This window comes from Mobula hypostoma, chromosome 10 (assembly GCF_963921235.1).
Source record: "Mobula hypostoma chromosome 10, sMobHyp1.1, whole genome shotgun sequence".
Taxonomy (NCBI): domain Eukaryota; kingdom Metazoa; phylum Chordata; class Chondrichthyes; order Myliobatiformes; family Myliobatidae; genus Mobula; species Mobula hypostoma.
Genome location: NC_086106.1, coordinates 20,190,514 through 20,213,359, shown reverse-complemented (window position 1 = coordinate 20,213,359; position 22,846 = coordinate 20,190,514). Strand labels below are relative to the sequence as shown.

Below are 22,846 nucleotides of genomic sequence, written 5' to 3'. Positions count from 1 at the left end.
TAGAAATATTTACTTTCTGGTCTTTCTGTGGCCTTGCTGGCGGGATTGATAGTATCTTGATATTGGCTTAGCTACTGTACGGATCTGAAGCCGACAGCTGTTATAATACTTGTTAGTGCGACCACGCACCTTGTACAAAATGTTGAAAAGTTAGATTTACGATCTATTGGAAGAACGATAGGTGATCTTATTGAAAGCTGTGGATTTCGAAAAGGTTTGACAGCTGAGAAGATGTTTCCACCATTTGAAGACCAGTAAATGAGGGACAAACAAGGGAAAGGATCTGTTATTTGAAACTGTGGATTTAGAGATTTATTCTTTCAGGGATGAGCGAATCTCTGGAAGTCCACACCGCAACTGATTGTGAGAGGTGGACCATCGCTGATATTGAAGGAGTAAGTAGATGAATTTCTGTGTGATTGGAAAATTCCAGCTTATGACGATCTCGTGCAACAGAGGAGATGGGACCTGGGACAAATCAGTTCATATTGAATAGCGGGGCAGGTCTGAGTGACAGAGTGGCCTCCTGTCCATAAGAGTTTCTTTCTAATCAGAAAACAAAATCAAATTCTGCTACCCCGAGATTTTTTTTAAAAAAGAAACTCCTGCTAAGTTTCAGTCCTGGGGCCATCACAATCTACAGCCATCATTACCAAAACAAAGGTTTACATTTCTATAGCGCCTAGCACACGAGTTTTTGAGAGGCTGCCCACTACTGTGTGGGTCAGAGCTACCGAATAACATTTGGATTAGGAACCAGCCTGACTGTAACTCCACGTAAGTCGACTTTGCTTGTACTGTGTGCAATATATCCCTGAGTGAACTTCGTAAGTTTAAAAATCAAGAAAACCTGGTTGAATTGTGTCATGTGAGAACAGGAGTAGACTCCAAGGTGAAAAGCAAATATATATATACACACACACAGACTGCTTCTTTGAAAGTAAGTTGGGATATATGTCCTATTGCTGCTGCGAGCTGATTGCATTTAAATATTAATATATTCAGATACTAGAATTCAATCAGAAAAGAAAATTATTTTACCATTACCCATTTCTTCCTATCATAAAGTCCATTTTGCATCCAATTAGCAAAATAGCTGTGACTCTCATCTGCATCATTCTGAATCATGCTACCACGCAGGTCTTTAGTGGTAGGACCATCGGTAACGTCTTACTGAAGTTTGTAGAGACATCTATTGCCCTAGCTTCGTAAGTCTTCTCGGTATTCTCCTTTTAAAAAATCAACCAAATTAGTAAGGCAGAATTTACCACAAACTACACCATGCGAACTGCCTTTATGCATTTTGTTTTGCCAAATCTACAAAATTCCTGCTCCTTAAAATTTACTCCATCCACCGACCACTGATTTTAGGTTCACCAGCCTATTTTAGCCATACTGCTGAAATAACAGAAAACGCGAGGAGTCCTCCAGTGTTTTGACACCTTAACTGTAAACACGAAGATGTAAAATTCTCCATCGGGATGCAGCAATATTTCCCTGGTTTTCCACAGTATTCTGGAAAACGTTTCACCGATTTTGGGGAGTTAAGTTATCCATCCATATGCGTTTCAAGCCACATTTTCAGAACTGTTCTATATCCAACCCACCACATTAACCGCTATCCTTCATGTCTTTATCCCTGTCGATTACTGATCAGCAGTGCTAATATAAGACCTCTCCCACATCTCCTAGATTCAGATACAGACGACATCATTGATAAAATCTACTTAGTATTTTTACTAATTAGGGTCAATTAACCAGGAAGGCATTGCAAATGACCCTTTCAAAATATAATGAAACTGGTTCATTTCAAAAAGGGTCAAGTAGTTTGTGAATCATTCAGGCAATAGCAAGTTAATATCCGGGAACACGAGGAATTCTGCAGATGCTAGAAATTCAAGTTGCTGGTGAACGCAGCAGGCCAGGCAGCATCTCTAGGAAGAGGTACAGTCGACGTTTCAGCCCGAGACCCTACGTCAGAATATCCGGGAGTAGGACCAATGTAATTATGGAAACCAGTAGGTGCTCATGTATGGCTATCCTAAAGGAAAAGTGTAAAGATGGGACATAACATTTTGAAAATACGATTTGGTGCAACCTCTAACCCCTAAATAGATCGGTTAGCTTTCAATCTGGTTGCAGGTCAATTTACTTCAGGTAAAATATATTCCTTTTCCAAGTGATACCTTCTCAATGATTAGTTGAAAATAAAATTGGATAACGGACTCTTTTTATTGAAATGTCTTAAACTTTACGTACAGATGGAGGGGCAGGAAGACAAAGAGTGTTAATTGAAAGACAAAAAGAGATATAAATCCCACATAGATGAGACGGCAGAGTGGGGCAGTAGGTAACGCCACGACAGCTCCAGAGATCTTCATTCCATCCACAGTTCCAAAGCTGAATGTGTGCAGTTGGCCTGAATTTCCTGCGACCTTGTAGATTTTCTCTGACTTCCTTCCTCGTTTCAATGTCAAGCAGTTTGGAAGGATAATGGACATATTGCCTCCAATGTGTGTCCGAATGCAGGAATCTGAAAGGAGTTGTTGAAAATTTGGGAAGAGAAAAATAGTTAGGGTAGGATTTCTGTAATTACGTGCAAGAGGGTCTAACTGGGCTTAAGGGCCAGTGTCGGCGCTGTACAATCTTATGATTAGTGCAAGTGGGCGTTTGATGGTCAGCACGACTCGTTGGGCTGAAGGGTCTGTTTCTAAGATGTATCTCTCTGTGACTGAGCTAATATGTCCATTTATAGATTGAGAAATACTTTAACAAATAGAAATAAAATAATGTATCCGCAAATACTTACGTTAGTTATATTTGTGGTTTATAATGCAGCAGAGCAGATATTATATTTAAGGCCACTTATCAATATTTCCCATAAAGTGTCATTTACTGGTTCCGGGTTATTGTAATGTTATCTAACAGTGTGTGAATAACATCCAACCATTAACCTTTGGACCAGGAACCAGAGTGACTGTGATTCCAAGTAAGTCATCCTCACCTGCCCTTAACATGGAAGGTTTATGAGCATAATTAGCTCCAATATGCCTGAATTTAGGACTGGCTGCGGTAGCCAGACTGTTTCATTTTTGGGGTATTATAATGGGGTGGTCAGCGGGTATTTATTGCATTAAGCTCAGTTTCTGTGTGATATATGGAATAGGCAACAAGTTAACGTTTGGAAGTGGGACAAAACTTGTTGTTCAACCTAGTAAGTAAAATGGCAGATTGTCTCTTCATTAGAAAAGGAAACGTAGGACATGTTATTGATTAACTCACAGAATTTGAAGGTAATATTGCTGTTACAGTGCACAGCCCAACAAATCCACGCCAGTAACGAGCTTTCTACCTACCCATTTTTCGATGGCTCCCCATAGACTTTGATGATTTGGCGATTCAAGTTGTCATCTACATAATTCTGAAATATTTTGCATACAGCTTCCACCACTTTTGACAGGGCGTTCGGTATCCTAACCATCCTCTAGATGAAAGATCCCTCTATCAATAACTGTAAAAGCTCCACTCCTCTCTAAACCTGTGTCCTCCATCGTTACGTATCTTTCCCGTAGCCAACTTTTGCTGCTGAAGTTAGCACCAAACCACTGTGTACAACTTAACCAGGACACTCTCACCTTCGCCAGATCCAAGTGAAACAAACTGAGACTATCAATTATAGCTGAAACTTTCCAACCTGGGCAACAGCCTGATGAATCTTTTCTTTACACTCTCCAACACTATCAAATCCTTCCTATAGAGTGGCTGCATAATATTCCAAGAGTGACCAAACCAATTGTTTCTAATTTTCTTCCATAAATTTCCTGCAGTTATCTGGCTGGTGAAGGCAAATATTCTGTATGCCTCCTTCAACACTTACTCCTTCTTTTGAAAACTATTTTCAGATGTCACAGACTAGGAAAAAAAATGTCCACTATAGCCTATAATCTAGTTAGACAGACAAACAGACAGACCGATGAATCGAGATTCACATAAATAGACGAACTGAAAAATGCAGAGTCACAGAAAACAATCGGGAAAACAAATAGTCTGATGAATGGTAAAATGTAGATAAACAAATAGATAGCTGAATGAATAAGTGATAGGATGGATCTGTTTCTGTTTCGTAAATTTGAATGTCTGGCCTAATACGTCCATTAGTAAATTCACGCATTAATTAGCAAACAGAAGTAAAATAATGTATCAGCAGTTGCTTACATAAGTTGCAATTCTGTTTTATAATGAAGCAGAGCAAATATTATGTTAAAGTGGACTCACTAATATTTCCCATAAAGAATCCCTTAGTGGCTCCGGGTTATTGTAATGTTATCCAACAGTGTGTGAAAAGCAACTTACCAATAACCTTTGGATCGGGAACTAGACTGACTGTGATTCCAAGTAAGTCACCCTCAGCTGCTCTTAACATAAACAGTTTATGAGCGTAATCGGCATTCATATGCCTGAATTTGGGATTCACTGGAATAAAAGTACTGATTTCCTTTGAAACACTACAATGGGTTAGTCAGCGGATATTATTGTAAGAGTTTCTTTTCCTGTGTAAATTGTGGAATGGGCAGTAAATTAATGTTTAGAAGTGGACCAAGACTCCTTGTGGAACACAGAAAGCAAAATGACCGAGTTTCTCTTCCTCAGTGAAGGAAATGCAGGACATTTTGCCTTTTTACCAAAACCGGCAAAATATGCAACTAACTCACAGAATTTTAAGGTAATATGAAAGTTAGAATGTAAGGAATGCGGCCTTTCAGCCCATCATTATCACGCCAATCATCAGCTTTCTACCTACCCAAATACGAATTAATCGCCTATACACTTTGATCATTTGACCATTCACGCTATCCTCTACATAATTCTTAAATAACGTGCATACCGACCCATCCATCCTCTGGGTGAAAAAAAAAACCTCTTTGGATAACCCTAAGAGCTCTAATCGTTCCCTAAACCTATGTCCTCTAACTTTAAGTACCTTTTTCATGAACGTTTGCTGGACAGCTCCAAGAGCAACAAACGGACGCTATCTATCATAATTGAATTGTTCCAACCTGGGCGACAACCTTACGAACCTTTCATGCACATTCCCCAACACAATCAAATCCTTTCTATAGTGAGGCTCCATAACATTGCATAATATTCCAAGAGTGACCAAACCAACCTTTTGAAAACTTGTTACATAACCTTCGTGCTTTTGTGTTCTATTGCCTGGCTAGTGAAGACAAGTACTCTGTGTGACTCGTTCAACACTTCCATCTTTTTTCAAAACGATTTTCAGGTCTCATAGCCTAGGATAGCAGATGCCCACCATAACCTGTAATCTATTTGTATAGACAGATAGGCAGACAGATTAATCGAGATTCAGACAAATGGACGAAACGAAAGGTACACAGACAAAGAGATTCTGATTCATTCTGATGCATGGGAAAATACAGATAGATCGATAGATGGGTAGGTAGGTAAGTACACGGACTGACAACATATAGACAGATAAGTGCTTACTCTTTACAGATAGATTGTCAGGAATTGCATGTATGGAATGTTACCATTATATCTCAAAGGCAGTGTTCTGTCACTTATTTCCCGATAATTATCCCTATGCAAAAAGCACCCTGAAGTAGTGTATGGCATTGAGATGGTGGATCGTCATGATTGTACTAAGTGACAGAGCCAGCAAGGAGGACCAAATTGTTGATTCCTGCCCCTGGGCCTTTTTCTAGAATACAATTCCCCTCCACAATGAGAAATATGAATAACATATCTATGTGCACAGAATCTCATGAGCCAAACGCCACATCTGGCAATGGGGCCAAGTTTTTGGGTGGACGTCTCACACTGTGCGAATAATAACGTCAAATTAATATTTGGATCGGGAACCAGGCTCACTGTAACTCCAAGTAAGTCACCCTAGTTCACCAATCACTTGGTCCATTATTCCCGCTTGGCATTATTGCCGCCTAGAAATATTTACTTTCTGGTCTTTCTGTGGCCTTGCAGGAGGGATTGATAGTATCTTGATATTGGCTTAGCTACTGTACGGATCTGAAGCCGACAACTGTTATAATACTTGTTAGTGCGACCACGCACCTTGTACAAAATGTTGAAAAGTTAGATTTACGATCTATTGGAAGAACGATAGGTGATCTTATTGAAAGCTGTGGATTTCGAAAAGGTTTGACAGTTAGATGAGAAGATGTTTCCACCATTTGAAGACCAGTAAATGAGGGACAAACAAGGGAAAGGATCTGTTATTTGAAACTGTGCATTTAGAGATTTATTCTTTCAGGGACGAGTGAATCTCTGGAAGTCCACACCACAACTGATTGTGAGAGGTGGACCATCGGTGATATTGAAGGAGTAAGTAGATGAATTTCTGTGTGATTGGAAAATTCAAGCTTATGACGATCTCGTGCAAAAAAGGAGATGGGACCTGGGACAAATCAGTTCATGTTGAATAGTAGGGCAGTGCTAATATAAGACCTCTCCCACATCCCCTAGATTCAGATACAGACGACATCATTGATAAAACCTTCTTAGTATTTTTATTAATTAGGGTCAATTAACAAGGAAGGCATTGCAAATGACCCTTTTAAAATATAATGAAACGGGTTCATTTCAAAGAGGGTCAAATACTTTGTGGATGATACAGGCAATAGCAAGTTAATATCCGGGAGTAGGACCAACGTGACTATAGACCCAGTAAGTGCTCATGTTTGGCTACGCTAAAGGAAGAAGTGTAAATCTGGGACACAACATGTCTGAAAATACGATTTGGTGCAACCTCTAACCCTTAGATAGATCGGTTAGCTTTCAATCTGGTTGCAGGTCAATTTACTTCAGGTGAAATAAATTCCTTTTCTAGGTGATTACCATCTCAATGATTAGTTGAAAATAAAATTGGATAACGGACTCTTTTTATTGAAATGTCTTAAACTTCACGTAAAAATGGAGGGGCTGGAAGGCAAAAAGTGTTAACTGAAAGACAAAAAGAGATATAAGTCCCACATAGATGAGATGGCAGAGTGGGGCAGTAGGTAACGCCACGACAGCTCCAGAGATCTGCATTCCATCCTCAGCTCCAGAGCTGAATGTGTGCAGTTGGCCTGAATTTCCTGCGACCTTGTGGATTTTCTCTGACTTCCTTCCCCGTTTCAATATCAAGCAGTTTGGAATGATAATGGACATATTGCCTCCAGTGTGTGTGCAAATGCAGGAGTCTGAAAAGAGTTGATGAAAATTTGGGAAGAGAAAAATAGTTAGGGTAGGATTTCTGTAATTACGTGCAAGAGGGTCTAACTGGGCTTAAGGGCCAGTGTCGGTGCTGTACGATCTTATGATTAGTGCAAGTGGGCGTTTAATGGTCAGTACGACTCGTTGGGCTGAAGGGTCTGTTTCTAAGATGTATCTTTCTGTGACTGAGCTAATATGTCCATTTATAGATTGATCCATACTTTAACAAATAGAAATAAAATAATGTATCAGCAAATACTTACATTAGTTATATTCGTAGTTTATAATGCAGCACAGCAGACATTATATTTAAGGCCACTTATCAATATTTCCCATAAAGTGTCATTTACTCGATCCAGGTTATTGTAATGTTATCTAACAGTGTGTGAATAACATCCAACCATTAACCTTTGGACCAGGAACCAGAGTCACTGTGATTCCAAGTAAGTCGCCCTCACCTGCTCTTAACATGGAAGGTTTATGAGCATAATTAGCTCCAATGTGCCTGAATTTGGGATTGGCTGCGGTAACCAGGCTGTTTCAGTTTTGGAGTATTATAATGGGGTGGTCAGCGGGTATTTATTGTATTAAATTCAGTTAGTGTGTGATATATGGAATGGGCAACAAGTTAACGTTTGGAAGTGGGACAAAACTCGTTGTTCAACTTAGTAATTAAAATGGCAGAGTTTCTCTTCATCAGAAAAGTAAAAAGTAGGACATGTTATTGATTAACTCACAGAATTTGAAGGTAATATTACTGTTACAGTCCACAGCCCAACATATCCACGCCAATAATGAGCTTCCTACCTACCCATTTTTCGACGGATACCCATAGAATTTGATGATTTGGCGATTCAAGTTGTCGTCTACGTATTTATGAAATATTTTGCGTACAGCTTCCACAACTTTTGGCTGGGCGTTCCGGATCCCGGCCATCATCTAGATGAAAGATTCCTCTATGAATAACCATCCAATCCTCTCTAAACGTATGTCCTCCATCGTTACGTACCTTTCCCATAGCCAACTTTTGCTGCTGAAGTTGGCCCCAGACCACTGTGTACACCTTAACCTGGACACTCTCACCTTCGCCAGATATAAGGGCAAACTGAGACTATCAATTATAGCTGAAATTCTCCAACCTGAGCAACAGCATAATGAATCTTTTTCTGGACACTCTCCAACACCGTCAAATCCTTCCTATAGAGTGGCTGCATAATATTGCAAAGGTGACCAAACCAATCGTTTCTAATTTTCTTCCACAAAGTTCCTGCAGTTATCTGCCTAGCGAAGACAAATATTCTGTATGCCTCCTTCAACACTTACTCCTTCTTTTGAAAATCATTTTCAGATGTCACAGTCTAGGAATAAAATGTCTACTGTAGTCTATAATCTAGTTAGACGGACAAACAGGCAGACTGATGAATCGAGATTCAAATGAAGCCGAACTGAAAGATAGAGTCAGAGACGTGTATGAAAAAACAGACAGGCTGATAAATGGTTAAATGTAGATAGACGGCTGGATAGCTGGATGGATAAAAAAGATAAGATGGAAAGATAGATAAATAGATAGCAATTATACATATCTATTATTGGCCTTATAGATTTTAAAAAGATGTTTTAGCCAATCGTGTACTCAGCAGCTAATTATGTCTATGCATAAAGCACGGAGAAGTACAGGGCGAGTTGTGCATGTTATTGCGATGGTGGATCAACCATGTTGTATTGACTGGTAAAACCGGCTCAGAGGGCCAGACGAGCGACTCTTGTCCATATGTTTTCATTTCTTCGTTCGGTGCACAATTCCCTTCCAAAGCGTGAAGTGTGAGCATCATGTAAATGTGCACAGTATCCCACGGGCCGCACGCCACAATTGATCGTAGAGATTTTGAATGGATGTGTCACACTGTGTGGAGAGTGACTTCAAAATAATATTTGGACCTGGAACTGGACTGACTGTAACTCCAAGTAAGTCATCCTTGCTTATCAATCATTTGATCCGTTGTTCCCTCTTGGAGCATAGAAATATTGCCAGAAAAGGCGCTCTGTTGACCTGTTGGTGCGATTGGCACCATAAAGGTATCTTTTAAGGAATCAGGGACTCTGTATACCTTTATCCGTCAGCACATCAATACTTGCTACTTAGATCATGCTTCTTGTACAACCAAGTAAGTCTTGAAAATAAGCATATTAGAAGGATGATAGCTGATCTTATTGAACCGAGTAAGATTAAGAGAAAGCTGGGAGGTTGGGTGAGGAGGATTTTCACCAACTGAAGATTCTTGTCTAAGGAACATATGGGGGAAGGGATCTTTTATTTAAAATTGAGGATTCCAGTGATTTCTTCTCCTTTGAATTGCATCATTTATTTCTTCCTTCTGGGTGTTTCTGAGTGTTGTACTATCAACGGGTGAAGTTCTGGATGATCAGAAAATAGAAAGAGATGGCTAAAGAGGTTCTGCAGGCATTAGTAATAATCTTTCAAGAAGTAATGGAGCATGGTTCCAGGGGACTGTAAAATTGAAAACGTCACTCCACTCTTCGAAAGGATAGAGAGGGAAAAGAAACGAAATGAAAGCCTGTTATTATGACCTCAGTGGTTGGGAAGATGTTTGAGTTGATAGTTAAAGCTGTGCTTTCAGTGTACGTGGAGGCACATGTGAAAATAGGCCGTAGTCAACATGGTTTCCTTAAGGGAAAATCTTGCTTAATAAATCTGCTCATATTCTTTAAAGAATGAACAAGCAGGGGTATCGGTGGATGTTGTACACTTGGATTTTCAGAACGCCTTTGCCAAGGTGCCACGCATGAGGCTCTTTAACAAGTTAAGAGCCCATCGTATTACAGGAAAGATATTAGCATGGATATAGCATTGGCTGATTGACAGGAGGTAAAAAGTGGGAATAAAGGAATCTTTTTCTGGTTGGCTGCGGGTGACTAGTAGTGTTCCACAAGGGTCTGTTTTGGGACCGCTTCTTTTTACGTTATATGTCAATGACTTGGATGACAAAATTGGTGGCTTTGTGGCCAAGTTTGCGGATGATACGAAGATAGGTGGAAGGACAGGTAGTTTTGAAGAATCAGAGATGCTCCGGAAGGATTTATACAATTTAGGACAATGGCCACAGAGTGGAAGATGGAACACAGTGTCGGGAAGTGCATGGCCATGCACTTTGGTAGAAGAAATAAAAACGTGTTCGAAATTGAGAGGAAATTCAGAAGTCTGAGGTGCAAAGGAATTTGGGAGTCCTCCTGCAGGATTCTCTACAGGATAACTTGCAGGTTGATTCCGACGGTGAGGAATGCAAATGCGATGTTGGCATTCATTTCGAGCGGACTGGAATATAAAAGCAAGGATGTAATATTGAGGCTTTGTAAGGCACTCGCTTGGAGTATTATGAGCGGTTTTGGCCCCTTATTTAAGAAAGTATGTGCTGACGTTGGAGAGGGTTCAGGAAAATTATTCCGGGCGTTTGCTAGCTCCAGGCATGTACACTCTAGAATTCAGAAGAATGGAGGGGGCGCGAAACTCATTGAAACCTATCGAATGTTGAAAGGCCTTGGAGAAGATGCTTCCTAAGGTGGGGTAGTCCAAGACCAGAGAACATGGCCTCAGAATAAAGGAACATCCATTTAGAACGGAGATGAGCAGCAGCTTCCATAACCAGAGTGTGGTAAATCTGTGGAATTTGTTGCTACAGGTGGCTGTGGAGGCCAAGTCATTGGGTTTATTCAAAGCAAAGGTTAAGGGATTCTTGATTAGTCAGGGCATGAAGGGATTCGGGATGAGAGGGAAATGACCAGCTACGATTAATTGCCAGAGCAGACTCGATGGGCCAAATGACCGAATTCTGCTCCTGTCTTAAGATAGAAGGCTGTGGAGAACTTTTACAGTCAGGAGATCGAACCTGGGACAAATCAGTTCAAGTTCAAGACAGGCTTGAGGGTCTAATCCTGTACCCTAAATGTTTTTGTGTTGTCACAAAAACCACAGATGCTGGAACCCTGAGATAAAAGATAGATGTAAAATTATAAAGTCCTGTTAAAGTCCAGGGACCATTGCGTTCCATATTCATCAGTCCCAAAGTTTTGTATTTCTGTACCACTTCATAGACGTTGTTTTGGTGAGGTTTTCGCCCCAGTTTGGGTAAAAGCCGGCGAATAATATTTGTACCTGGGTTCAGCTTGACTCTCGCTCCACGTAAGTAGTGTTTTCGTGAGGCTGTCCAGTACTGTGTGGGTATCAGCAACAAAATAACATTTGGATCTGGCACGATTGTGACTGTAACTCCACGTAAGTCAACCTTGATTTTGTTTGGTACAATTCATCTCAGAGAGAAAAATCCTTCGTTATAAATCAAGGAAAACTGGATGAATTGGGTCAGGGGACAATAGGATTAGAATCCAGGGTGAAAAGTTGAAATGATATACTGCTGTACATTGCTGTTCCCGAATGATACCATTTTAGTTCAATTTAAATATTCGGATGCCGCCTTCCAATCAGACAAATATCTTTCCAGCTTTACCCTCTGTCTCCTATCCTGAAGTTCATTTTCGATGCAATTAGCTGAACAGTCTTAACTCTCATCTAACTTAGCCTTCTGGATCAGACTACCACGCAGGGCCCTGTGGTAGAGCCTTCCATAAGGCCTTTACTGAAGTCCACAGACAATGTCTTCTGCCCTTCCTTCGTCAGTCCTCTCAGTTGCCTCCTCAAAAAACTCAATCGTGTTAATGAGGCAGACTTTCCCAACGCAAGGCCACGCTGCCTATCCGTCAGTACACCCTGTCTTTCCAAATGTCGCCCTTATAATTATCTCCAATAATTTCCCTACCACTGACATCAGGCTCACTATTCTGATGTTACTGGATTATCTATGCTGCACTTCTGAAATAAAGGAAAGATTCGAGCTATCCTCCAGGTTGCTCAGACCTTACCTATGACTAAAGAAGATGCAAAAGTCTCCATCGAGATGCCAGTAATCTTCCCCTATTTCCCCACAGTATTCTGCGAAAGAACATATGGCCCTCCGTTGCAAGGAATGTGGGAAAGGTCCTAAATGAATAGTCCTGATTTGCAATTGTCAAGGAGAAAGACTTGCAGCCTCGTGAGTTCAAGGACGGATACACAAAAAGCTTGGAGCATGTGTGTGTTTGTGTGTTAGATCAGTTAGAACGCATACTTCCCAAGCTTACGTAATCCATTTAACCACCACCATGTGTGTGGAATATCCTTCAGATTTCCAAAAATAAAGCCTTGAGATGTCTTCGATAATATCGTCTACTAAAGGCAGTTTACTGTTCCAAATTGAAAAGCAGCGCCTGGACAGGGACTTGAACCCTGGCCCCTCAGATTAGAAGTCGGATGCTCTACCGACTGAGCTACCCAGGCTCTACCTGGAAGTATAGTGAATCTCTGAAATTCTCTACCCCAAAATGAAGATGAAAGGCAGGTCATTTGATATATTTATAGATTCGTGGAAATTCATCCATTTGTACAGCACAGAACAGGCCTTTGGCCTTACTCGCCCAAGCTGACCACGATGCCAAGCGAAAATAAGGCCATTGAGCTGCATTTGCCGCATATCTCTTTAAACACTTCATATTCATGAATTTGGTTATGTTCCAATTTGTAATGATACCAGCCTCTAAGACCTCTCCTAGCAGCACATTCTCTGTACCGATTACTGCCTATCTAAATAAAAGATAACGTGGAGATAGATAAATACTAAGGCCGAGGAACTGGGGCGTTTGGGGAAATAGCACAGAAAAAGTGTTGAGGTCAGACATGATCATAATTAATAGTGAAAAGGCTTGACGAGCTTACTCCCGCTCTTATTTCGCTGTTATTGTGTTATGAAATTCTCTCCTACATCTTTTATATTGCTCAACGGATTTGCTTGTTTGTACTGATCATCCATTCACTTTTTTTTCCTGATCCAAACTTCAACAATGTTTGTCATTCAAGGTTCCATAATCTTGGACGAAAGGAAGTTTTACGTTGCAGAGAAGGTAGAAAGAGGCGGGGTTAATGAATATAGATGGGTACTTGATACTTTACATGGACAGGATGGGTTAAAGGGCCTGTTTCTGTGTTGTGTGGACCCTATGGCTCTAGAACTCAATGACACTGGTTCCGCCACCGAGTAGAGGGTCGGAAACTTTGAACTTTGAAGTGTATTATCTGATAATATTTGAGCGTAGAACTAAAGAGAGTATCGGAGCCAGTGAGTGCGTTGGGAGTTACTATGTTTTCAGCTGTTAGTAAAACAAAATACACATATTTCTCAGCAATTAGTTTAATAGATAAAAAACAGATTTCTCAGCAATGAGTTGAATAGATATGTAATCTTCATCTGCTAAATAGTTGGTAAACCAATTCACTTAATTATCATCCCAAATTAAAGGCAGTTTAATATATCTGTCTTTTAAAAATTGTTACATTCGCTATAAGTTGGTAATTAAAATATTAACTCTAATATTAAAACTGTAACAGTAAATGAAATGTTTCCAATAAACCACAATATTGCTACAAAGACAAAGAACAATTACAGAGAGAAGCAAACTAATGGACAGACTGGAAGATAAACAAATACATAGATAGGGCGCTGTCGGATAGACAAATACAGACAGCTGAGATATGGTTGAAATGTATGTAGAGAGTAATGGAAGTTGAGAGACACATATATAGATAAATAATTACTGAGACGTAAAGAGAAGGGGGATCAGAGGGAAGTAAGCAGAAGAGAAAATGACTGATATCAGTAGGTAGAATAAAGCAAGTTAGTAGATAGACAGAATGAGCAATGTGGGAGAGTGCAAGGGTGAGAGAGGGTAAGTATAAGAGTGCGATGGGAGAAATTCCTGAAATCTAAGCTATAGTTAGTCCGACTTTCAGATAATATGCTCTAGGACATGGTCTATTTAGCAGAAAATTGCCCGCAATCCAGAGACATTCCAGAGAGTGTAAGTGAGAATGTGATACCTCAATGCACTCTTCGTGAACCCTGTAAGATGCACTTGCTACACATACAACCACGGCACAGACCTTATGTGTGGACAAGTGATGCTGTGTGAATGATACGAGTAGCATAGATTATAACTCTATGTGAGTCTGCCTTGCTTGGAAATAAGTGAACGGCAAGTCTGGTTCGTTGATTGAACTAGTTTCCTCGTTTAGGAAAGACTGGGGACTTCTGACGCATGTGGTGTTGTATGTTTGTTTGGACCTGACTGTTAGGTCGAAGAACTTGGAAAGGAACCCCAGCTCCCCTGTTCAATACTTCACTCAGTTCCCTACCAAATGCTATGTTTTCTGGATTTTATCTTGCCTTAGGTCAAGAATACTGTGAAACCATCACCCTTACGGAGCTGTCCAGAAGGACTTATTCAGAAGGGAAAGATGTCCAGCTGGAGGGGAACATTAGTGGGTATTGGAGGAAGGACGAAGAAGGGAGTTGATATAGAGACTGTAGACTAGGGGTTTCCAAACTTTTTTATGTCATGGACCCCTACCGTTAACCCCAGATTGGAAAATTCTACTGCAAATAGATCCCAACGACCAGAAGCTTCTTCACCAAGTACTCTTTATTCAGCTTCACCTGACTAGTTTCCACTGACATATTCTTGGCATCCAGACATCACTGGCTCTAAACCTTGGGACTCCCTCCCAGACAGCATGGTAGCAGCACCTTCACCAGGGCGCCAGCCGTGTTTCAGAAGGATTGCTCACTTCCTAACATCCAGACACACTACATGTGGTGTGGTGAAATCAATCCAGCGGTACAGCAGGCACAACCGCTGCCTCGCCGTTCCAGCAACTGGGTTCGATCCCGACTTCCCGGTCTTTTCCACAAGCTTCCACCACCAAGCACCTCCCCCACCCCACCCCCCAACACACAGACGCACGCCACTGGCTTAGTCACTTCAGGTTGACCATAAGGTGTAGGTGAGAGGTTTATTGGTTTGTCCGGACGAATTTTAATGTGGATCCAATAAAATGAAACCATTCTAGAATTAATTCAAACATGTGCTTGATGGACCCAATATGTAAAAAGGGTTGTTTCCCTGTCGATTGCTTCAATAACTAATAACGGTTAAAGATAAGCATTATTCATGTTAATTGGAAGAGCGTGTAAAACAAATGTTCCCGTGAGATATAATCTCCACTTCCTACATTCTTCCTACAACTAAAACCACGAGTTCAGTCATACAGCATAAAACAACAAGTTCAGGAGCTAAGAGTATGCCAGCTATCAGGCACCCAGAACTCCCGTAGCACCCAGTACCCATTTAATGGCGCATGGTATGTTCTTTAGATGACATGGTTAACTTCTGAATTCTCATTCTGGTCAGAGGACATTTCAGCTTGATAAGTTTTTGTGCTCCGAATAGCATTTGTAAAGTTGACGGCTTGCAGGCAATCTAATTATCTGCTGATTAAAAATGGGGAATCGACGGACAGATAAATGTGCAGGGGCAGGTGGGAATGAGAAAGACGCAGACAAGCAGAGACAATACGTTAATAAAGGACATGTAATGTAAATATCACTTTAATATATTAGTCATGCGTACGTAGTGTAATTGTATATTAGAAAGTAGCATGTTCAACAAAAATAACGTTTGATTGAACTTAACAATGTAACATTTAAACCTCATTTTTGTACGATTGTCTGAAACTCTGCATATAATAACTACTACGAATACAAACTGATAGTTTGATTTGGAACTTGATTAACCACAACTTCATCTAAGTCAAACTTGATCCAGTTTGAGATCCCTCACCTTTAGAAATGTTAACAGAAAGTGCTGGAAAATTCGGCAGGTAGGGTAGCATCTGTGGGGAGACGAATCGTTGGCGTTACAAGCCAAAGTCCCTTTGTACAGAAACAAGAAATCGGAAAACCGAGTTAGTTTTCACTGCTACTGCAAATTAACTTGCTTTCTCTTTTATCCCGTTCTGACCCCAAAGCCCCAGAACTGAAATGTTAACTCCGTTTCCCTCTCTACCGATGCTGCCTGATCTGTTAAGGATTTTCTTCATTTTCCGTTTTTATTGCAGTTTCCAAGCGTCTGCCACCTCTTTAATTAACTTCACTGAGATGGCTCTGACAAGGAGTAAATTGTGACAAAAGAGAGTTATTATTGAATTGAATACTATCAAACAAATCCAGACGTTGACCTGTTTGATGGCTCTAGACCGCTACTCACTGGAATTCAGAAGAAGGGGGGTAGAGGGGAGGGCTCATCGAACCCTAGGGAATGTTGAAAAGCCTCGATAGAGTGGATGTGGAGAGAATGTTTCTTATGGTGGGGGAGTCTCAGACCAGAGGACACAGACTCAGAATACAGGGACGTCCGTTTAGATCGGAAATGATGAGGCCTGTCTTTAGCCAGCGGGTGGTGAATCTATGGAATTGGTTGCCACGGGAAGCTATGGAAGCCAAATCATTGGGTATATTCAAAGAAGAGTTTGATATATCCTTGATTAGTTAGAGCATAAAGGGATACGGGGAGACGGCAGGGGATAGGGGCTGAGAGGGAAATTGATCAGCCATGATGAAATGACGGAGCAAACTAACTGGACCAATGGCCTAATTCTGCTCCTATATCTGATGGTCTTAGTGTCTGATCATATTAAATTATTACTGCTTCCTATGGGTCCCCTACCACTCCCTCTTTCTCTCTGGTTACGAGGCCGGGTACACACACCTCCTGCCCCCATCCCATGTACTATGGTAAACCTTTAGAATTTTCATACAAGGAGGACAGTGAGCCCTCACCCCTCACTCTTTTAGCTCATTCGAAACCATGGTCAGAGAGCCAAGGCAAAAAGAATGAAGGGAACTGAATGTGGCCATAGGACAAGACCACAGGACAAGGCCCTTTGGCCGAAGATGATGCCAAATTATACTAAAGCCTGGACATAATCCATAACCCTCTGTTCTCTTGCATGTTGTGTGTCTATCCAAATACGTCTCCAGGTCCCTGTCACTATATTTGTAAAAGCAAATTACCCCAAAATTTCCTTCAAACATTCCCCCTTTCACCTTTAAACTATCCTCCAGTCTGTGACATTTTCAGTCTGGGGGTGGATGTTCTGCCCTATCTATGCCTCTCAGAATTTTTTTAAAAAACACTTGTCAGTTCAAACCCCAGCATCCGACGCTCCAGAGAAATCAGCCCAACCTCGCCTTATAGCCAATACCAGCGTCTTGTAAGGTTACAAGGTTTAGATCTGATATTATAAGAAACCACCTCTGAAGGCAAGAGGGTGAATGTAAGATACAGGAACAGGATTCGCCCATCCAGGCAATTGAGTCCGCACCGTCATTCAATTGTGGCTGAATTGTTCAACCTCATTCATCCATTCTCAGCTCTTAGCATAGTTCCCAATCAGAATCTGTTAATCTCCTCAATAAGTCCACCCAGTTGGTCTCCGCCGCCCTTCTGGGCAAAGAGTTTCACCGATTCCGCATCCTCAGGCTTATGAAATTCTTCCTCACCTCAGTTCTAAAGGAACGCTCTTTTCCTCTTAGCTGGTGCCCTAGGATCCTCGACTACAGCTCTACCGGAAGCATCCTCTCTAAGGCATCCAGGCCTTATGCCTTCTGAAGCCAAATGGCTTATACATCGCCATATCCACTTGTGCTGCCACTTTCAAAGAGCTAGAAACCAAAGCCTAAATGCCCTTATGTTCATCGACAGAAATGCCATGCGGTGTATGCCCTACCCTATTTGACTTCCCAAAAAGCACCACGTTTCACGTTTCGATGGTCTATCCACACTAGGTGGGCCGAAAAGCCTGTGCTGTGTCGCTGTATGTCCAGGACAGAGGAGGGAAAGGGATCTGAGGTATATAGTAAACACAGGCAGTGTGCCGAATGGCCTGTGTCTAAGCTGTGACCGTTCTGTCAGTCACAGGGTTCAGTCCAGGATCGGCGGAAGTACGAGCAAGACCGCTGACCAAGGGGTTCACCTTGTCTTCTTCTTTCCCTCTGCAGACCGGCATGAGACACCGACGCCGTCCGTCTATTATCTCCGACCCTCTCCGCCGAACGCCGGCGACGTACCGGTATCGGCTGCCTGCCTTGCCGCTGACTACTTCCCCAATAATTACTCCCTCGAATTGTCGGTAGGCAGCGATAGCCAGCAGAGAAATCCAAAAGATTCTCACTTGTCCATCGAGGACAGAAGTTACAGCCTACTGGCTTTTCTGACTGCGCCATGGTCCAGTGTGAAGAATGAAATGAAATGCCTACTCAACAATACCAACTACTCAGACGGTACGTTGATCGTTTTAACACGAAAACTCGACTCAAATGGCATATGTTAATACGCTGAAAAAAAAATTGCACTGTAATATTTCAGTAAATCTGGCGGTATTCAAGGGTGGGAAAGAACCAGGGACACAGTGAGTGGGAAAGATTCCGCGGGAACTGGGGCACTAGTGAGTGGAATTTGCAAACGTCATCTACCGAGCAAGAGCCCAAAACATCAGTAGTTCGGGTGCCGAACTACAGAAGCCCACGGGGAAACGGCTAGGAAATGAACTAAATGGTTATAGAATCACAAGTGGCGGTCATCTCTCATCTGTATTTACCAGGTCTTTCCGCAGCTTTGTTTGGGATCATTCCCATAAACTCAACCTCACACCCAGGGGGTGAATTCCGTTCCTCCCTGATTTAAAGTGTGAACCTCTTACTCTTTCTCCCAGACCAGGAAATCCTCGCTCAGCAAATATCCTTGTAATAAAACCACTATGCAAACGCTAGTAACTCTCCATATAACTTGTTTATTCCCCCGACACCAGCGTTGAACTCACTTGTTCATTCTTCAGCCTTGAATCGACCTGCCCAACTGGCAATCACAGTGTTGACCCACTTTCCTCGTTCCAATTCCACTGCTGACCCAATCTATTTATTCCTCAATACCACTGCTGACCGAACCTTTTCATTCAGTAACCACAGTGCTGATGCAACCATTTCACCAGAAACCCCACTGTTGATCCAACCTGTTCATTCCCCAAATTCATTGCTGTCCTCCAGCACACTCATTCTTCAACTCCACTATCGAACTAACCTGTTCATTCCCCAACTCCAGCGTTGACAGAACCTGCTCATTCCCCGACCCTGGTGCGCTCCTTACCCTGTCTGATCAGTGTGACATTTGATGACTGTCCATGGACTAGACTCATGAAGTTACTTTGTATCTCTTTCAGATGATATCCAGGCGGGTTGCGTTGAATTTGACAATGATACAGACGGTAAGTTCTTGCTATAAATATTCGATGCAAACTTTATGCTTGAAGGAATTTTGGGAATACCAACTGCAATCCACTGTAGCCCACTATATTCTCAGAAACTATAGATAGAAGCTAAAGTAAGGAGAGTTGGGTATGAGCAATAATATCGGTTAACAGGCGGGTTGGGAAATAAGCAGGCTGAATCAACAGTGCAGTTGGAGAGTGAAAATCTCGGGTCCATTATGGGGTTGGGGAATTCGCCGCATGACTCAACAGTGCGGTCGGGAAGTAAACAGGTTGGGTCAAGTGTGGGGTTTGGGAATGAGCAGGCTGGGTCAATAATAGGGTAGGTAGGTAATTCGATTCAAAGAGATTGTGCGGGACTTTGATAGAGAGTGAGGATTAGAGGGGAGATTCCCATTGTGGAGTTGGTCCCAACACTATGTAGCGGGCACAAATTTCAGGAAAGGTGCCATTTAAGACGGGAAGGAGTACGTGTCTTCCTGGAGGAGAAAAGTAAATCTGTGGACCTGACACCAGATAGCTGTGGAGATCAAGTCCCTGGACATATCCGAAGCCATGATGAGCGAGAGATTTGACTAAGCTTAGAATACAGAGTGGTAGGCAACAGGCAGGAAGATGCAGATATGGCTAAGTGAATCCACGACTCCTGTTCCGTTTTCTCGTATTCCCAAGGGCAACTTTGAACGCCATCTCATTGTTCCTCTCCTTTCTCCCCCGGTAGAAAAAGAAGTACGAGAGCTCTCACTCACAGTCTTCGGATTGAGGATTCTGTTCTTCAAAAGCGTTATCTTCAACATCTTGATGACTGCTCGTGCTTGGATATAATAAGGTGAGGGGCAGAGCTAACAGAGGGTCGACGGACCGAACGGCTTCTGATAGCGCGGAAGCCCGAAGTCCTAAACGCTGTGAATAGCTGATTTGATGGTAATTGCAGAATTAAAGAGGACTGTTAACATTAGCAGCACTGCAGTGCACTCCTCCATCAGCACCACCCCTCTCACAGATCTCCCTCAGTACCAATCCACCCAACGTGCCGCACTTCCTCAAAGCGCCCCTTCCACGTTGAGACGCTCCCTTAACATCCATGCTGACAGTATGATGTGGCTGAAGGGTGGGGTTCAATAACAGAGAACAGAACGTCGAACATGTTGAGCCAAATCGGCTGGCTGTGCACTGCAACAGTTCGACAGTAAACTGCAGGCCTGGCCTATAGGGACCGCGGTTAGACCAATTTGGGTGGACAGAGAAACAGTGAGAAAACTAAGCTCTTCCCCCTCTCTCCCCATCTAGATGGAGACAGAACCAGGGACCTGTCATCTACCTGGAACCCCGGCGTGCAGCCAAACCGGAGCCAGGAGTGGTGGACTTGCTGAAAAATGTTTAAAGCGATCCAAATCCAGAGGCAGTAACTCCGCTGTAATCGACAGAAGTTTCCTGCTGTTGTAAATGCCTGACGTATATCGCCTTTCCTTTGCAACCTCAACATCTTGTAAAATAAAACCCTTTCTCCTGCATTTACGTATACAATATATTATACTGTTCGCTCCTGTGAGATTTAGATTTTATCAGCTTTGCATCATTTTCTTACCTCTATATAAACGGCTTTGCATTATGAATATCCCTTACCCTGAGAGTGCTTACAAGGTAGGAGGTTGTTCGGCCCATTGAGTCCGTGCCGACTCCCAGAGAACTCTTCCTGATTCGTGCTCCTTTCCCCGACCCTGCCAATTCTTTTCTTGTTCCTTTCATTCGCTTTCAGTGCCCCTCATGACCCTTCTGCTAGCAACAGTACCCTCTCCTCCTTCGCAGTTTGAACCCGCTTCCATTGAATCTCCTCTTTCACTCCGCTGAGAAGAGTGGTTCCCGCCCCGGGGAACATCCCACATCCCCGGCGCGGGCTCCCAGTAAATTTGGGGGTGGACCGGTCCTTAGATGGACGTGCCTGTATAAAAAATCCAACGTCTGAAGTTCAAATTGCACGACTACCGTCTGAAGAATTCAAATTCAAGAAATAATCTGAAATTTGGGAAGGGGGATTTTTTCCACATATATTCAGTTTAAAACCAGTCAACTGTGATGTTAAAATCCCTGTCTGTGATGGAAAAAATTCCTCCTCGTGGACGCAGAATGGGCCCACATATTGAGTCCAGATCCTACCACAGCCCGCTAACTCTCTCAGCCAGCCTAGTTGCTCATCCAGTTATCACCATGACCAATAAAATGGACTTGATAACCTTGACACAAGGGTAAAGAACGTCGCCCCTTCCCCCATCCCCTTAAGCTTCCCTGGCACAGAGGGCAGACCATGAGGGAAGTCAAGCTATTATGGAATATAAGCTCTCTCTACCCAATCATTTTCTTGGCGAACTTATGTAAATATTTCAAGAGTTTTGTAAATGGTAACAAATGAAAAAATAGCTCTCGCTCATTGCCTAAGCCAAACAATACAGATATCATGTCGGTTTCAATTGAAGTGTGACTTTCCAAACCGTTCCGTCATATCAATAAATTCTATGTTGATATCACTCAGTAGCTCCTTGTGATTCATTTCTTTGCATCAGTTTTGGTTAAGGAACTATCCGTCAAAATCCCGGCAGAGTTTCTGCGACTTCAACGAAAATGGACAAGGGTGATGTCGGGCCTTGCATCTCTCCCTGCAAACATTGGTCCCATCCAGTCTGCTGAGACTTGGACGCAAGTATTTGAACCCTGGTTGTGATCCAGAAGCTCTTGGTACCAGTACTTATCATGTGTCAAAAGCCAGCCACAAAACAAGACGTTAGGCCTGAACTAACATTAGTTAGGTCACACTTGGAACATCGCCATCTAGGAGAAAGAAAATGGTTCGGTCAGAAATATTAGTTCACCCTTCATTCTCATGAATTCTTGTTAACACAGGCCCAGAGCATTTGATGGTTCTGGGCCTGCATTCACTAAAATTCAGAAGAATGAAGGGGGTGCTTATTGAAACCTATCGAATGATGAAAAGCCTTGACAGAGTGGATGTGGAGAGAATGTTTCCTATGGTTGGAGAGTCTTAGACCAGAGGACACAGCCTCAGAATAGAGTGGCGTTCTTTTAGAATGGAGAGGAAGAGGAATTTCTTTAGCCAGAGAGTGGTGAAGCTGTGGAACCCTTTACCACAAGTCAGCTGCGGAGGCCAAGTCTTTATGTATACAGTATTTAATGGAGAGGGTGATAGATTCTTCATTGGTCAGGGCATGAAGGCATACGGTCGTCAAGCTAGAAGATTGGTGCCGAAAGGAAAATTTGATAAGCCATGATGAAATGGCAGAGCAGACTTGATGGCCCAAATGGCCTTATTCTGCTCCCATATCTTATGGA

The 22,846-nt window shown here is 42.3% G+C and overlaps 1 protein-coding gene and 1 non-coding gene across 30 annotated transcripts in view; one reads left to right on the top strand and one right to left on the bottom strand.

Moving 5' to 3' along the window:
* The window catches only part of LOC134352742 (T cell receptor alpha chain MC.7.G5-like), a 95,812-nt gene extending 73,813 nt beyond the window's left edge, over window positions 1–21,999 (top strand). For 25 of the 29 annotated variants that reach the window (XR_010019448.1, XR_010019453.1, XR_010019441.1 and 22 more), the window contains exons 2-5: window positions 18,237–18,518; window positions 19,454–19,498; window positions 20,223–20,330; window positions 20,792–21,999. Coding sequence is in view for 13 of the 29 variants with exons in the window: in XM_063060153.1 (XP_062916223.1) it covers window positions 18,237–18,518; window positions 19,454–19,498; window positions 20,223–20,326 (431 nt within the window). In the remaining 16 variants the exon portion in view is untranslated. Of the gene's footprint in view, window positions 1–2,959; window positions 2,990–4,170; window positions 4,396–5,264; window positions 5,458–8,337; window positions 9,202–18,236; window positions 18,519–19,453; window positions 19,499–20,222; window positions 20,331–20,791 lie in introns of those variants that run through there. The other 4 variants (XR_010019452.1, XM_063060144.1, XM_063060156.1 and 1 more) reach the window with 4 other exon arrangements.
* Window positions 12,553–12,625, bottom strand: trnar-ucu (transfer RNA arginine (anticodon UCU)). The gene has a single exon. It is a non-coding gene; the product is annotated as a tRNA-Arg (tRNA).
* Window positions 22,000–22,846: the final 847 nt, after the last annotated feature.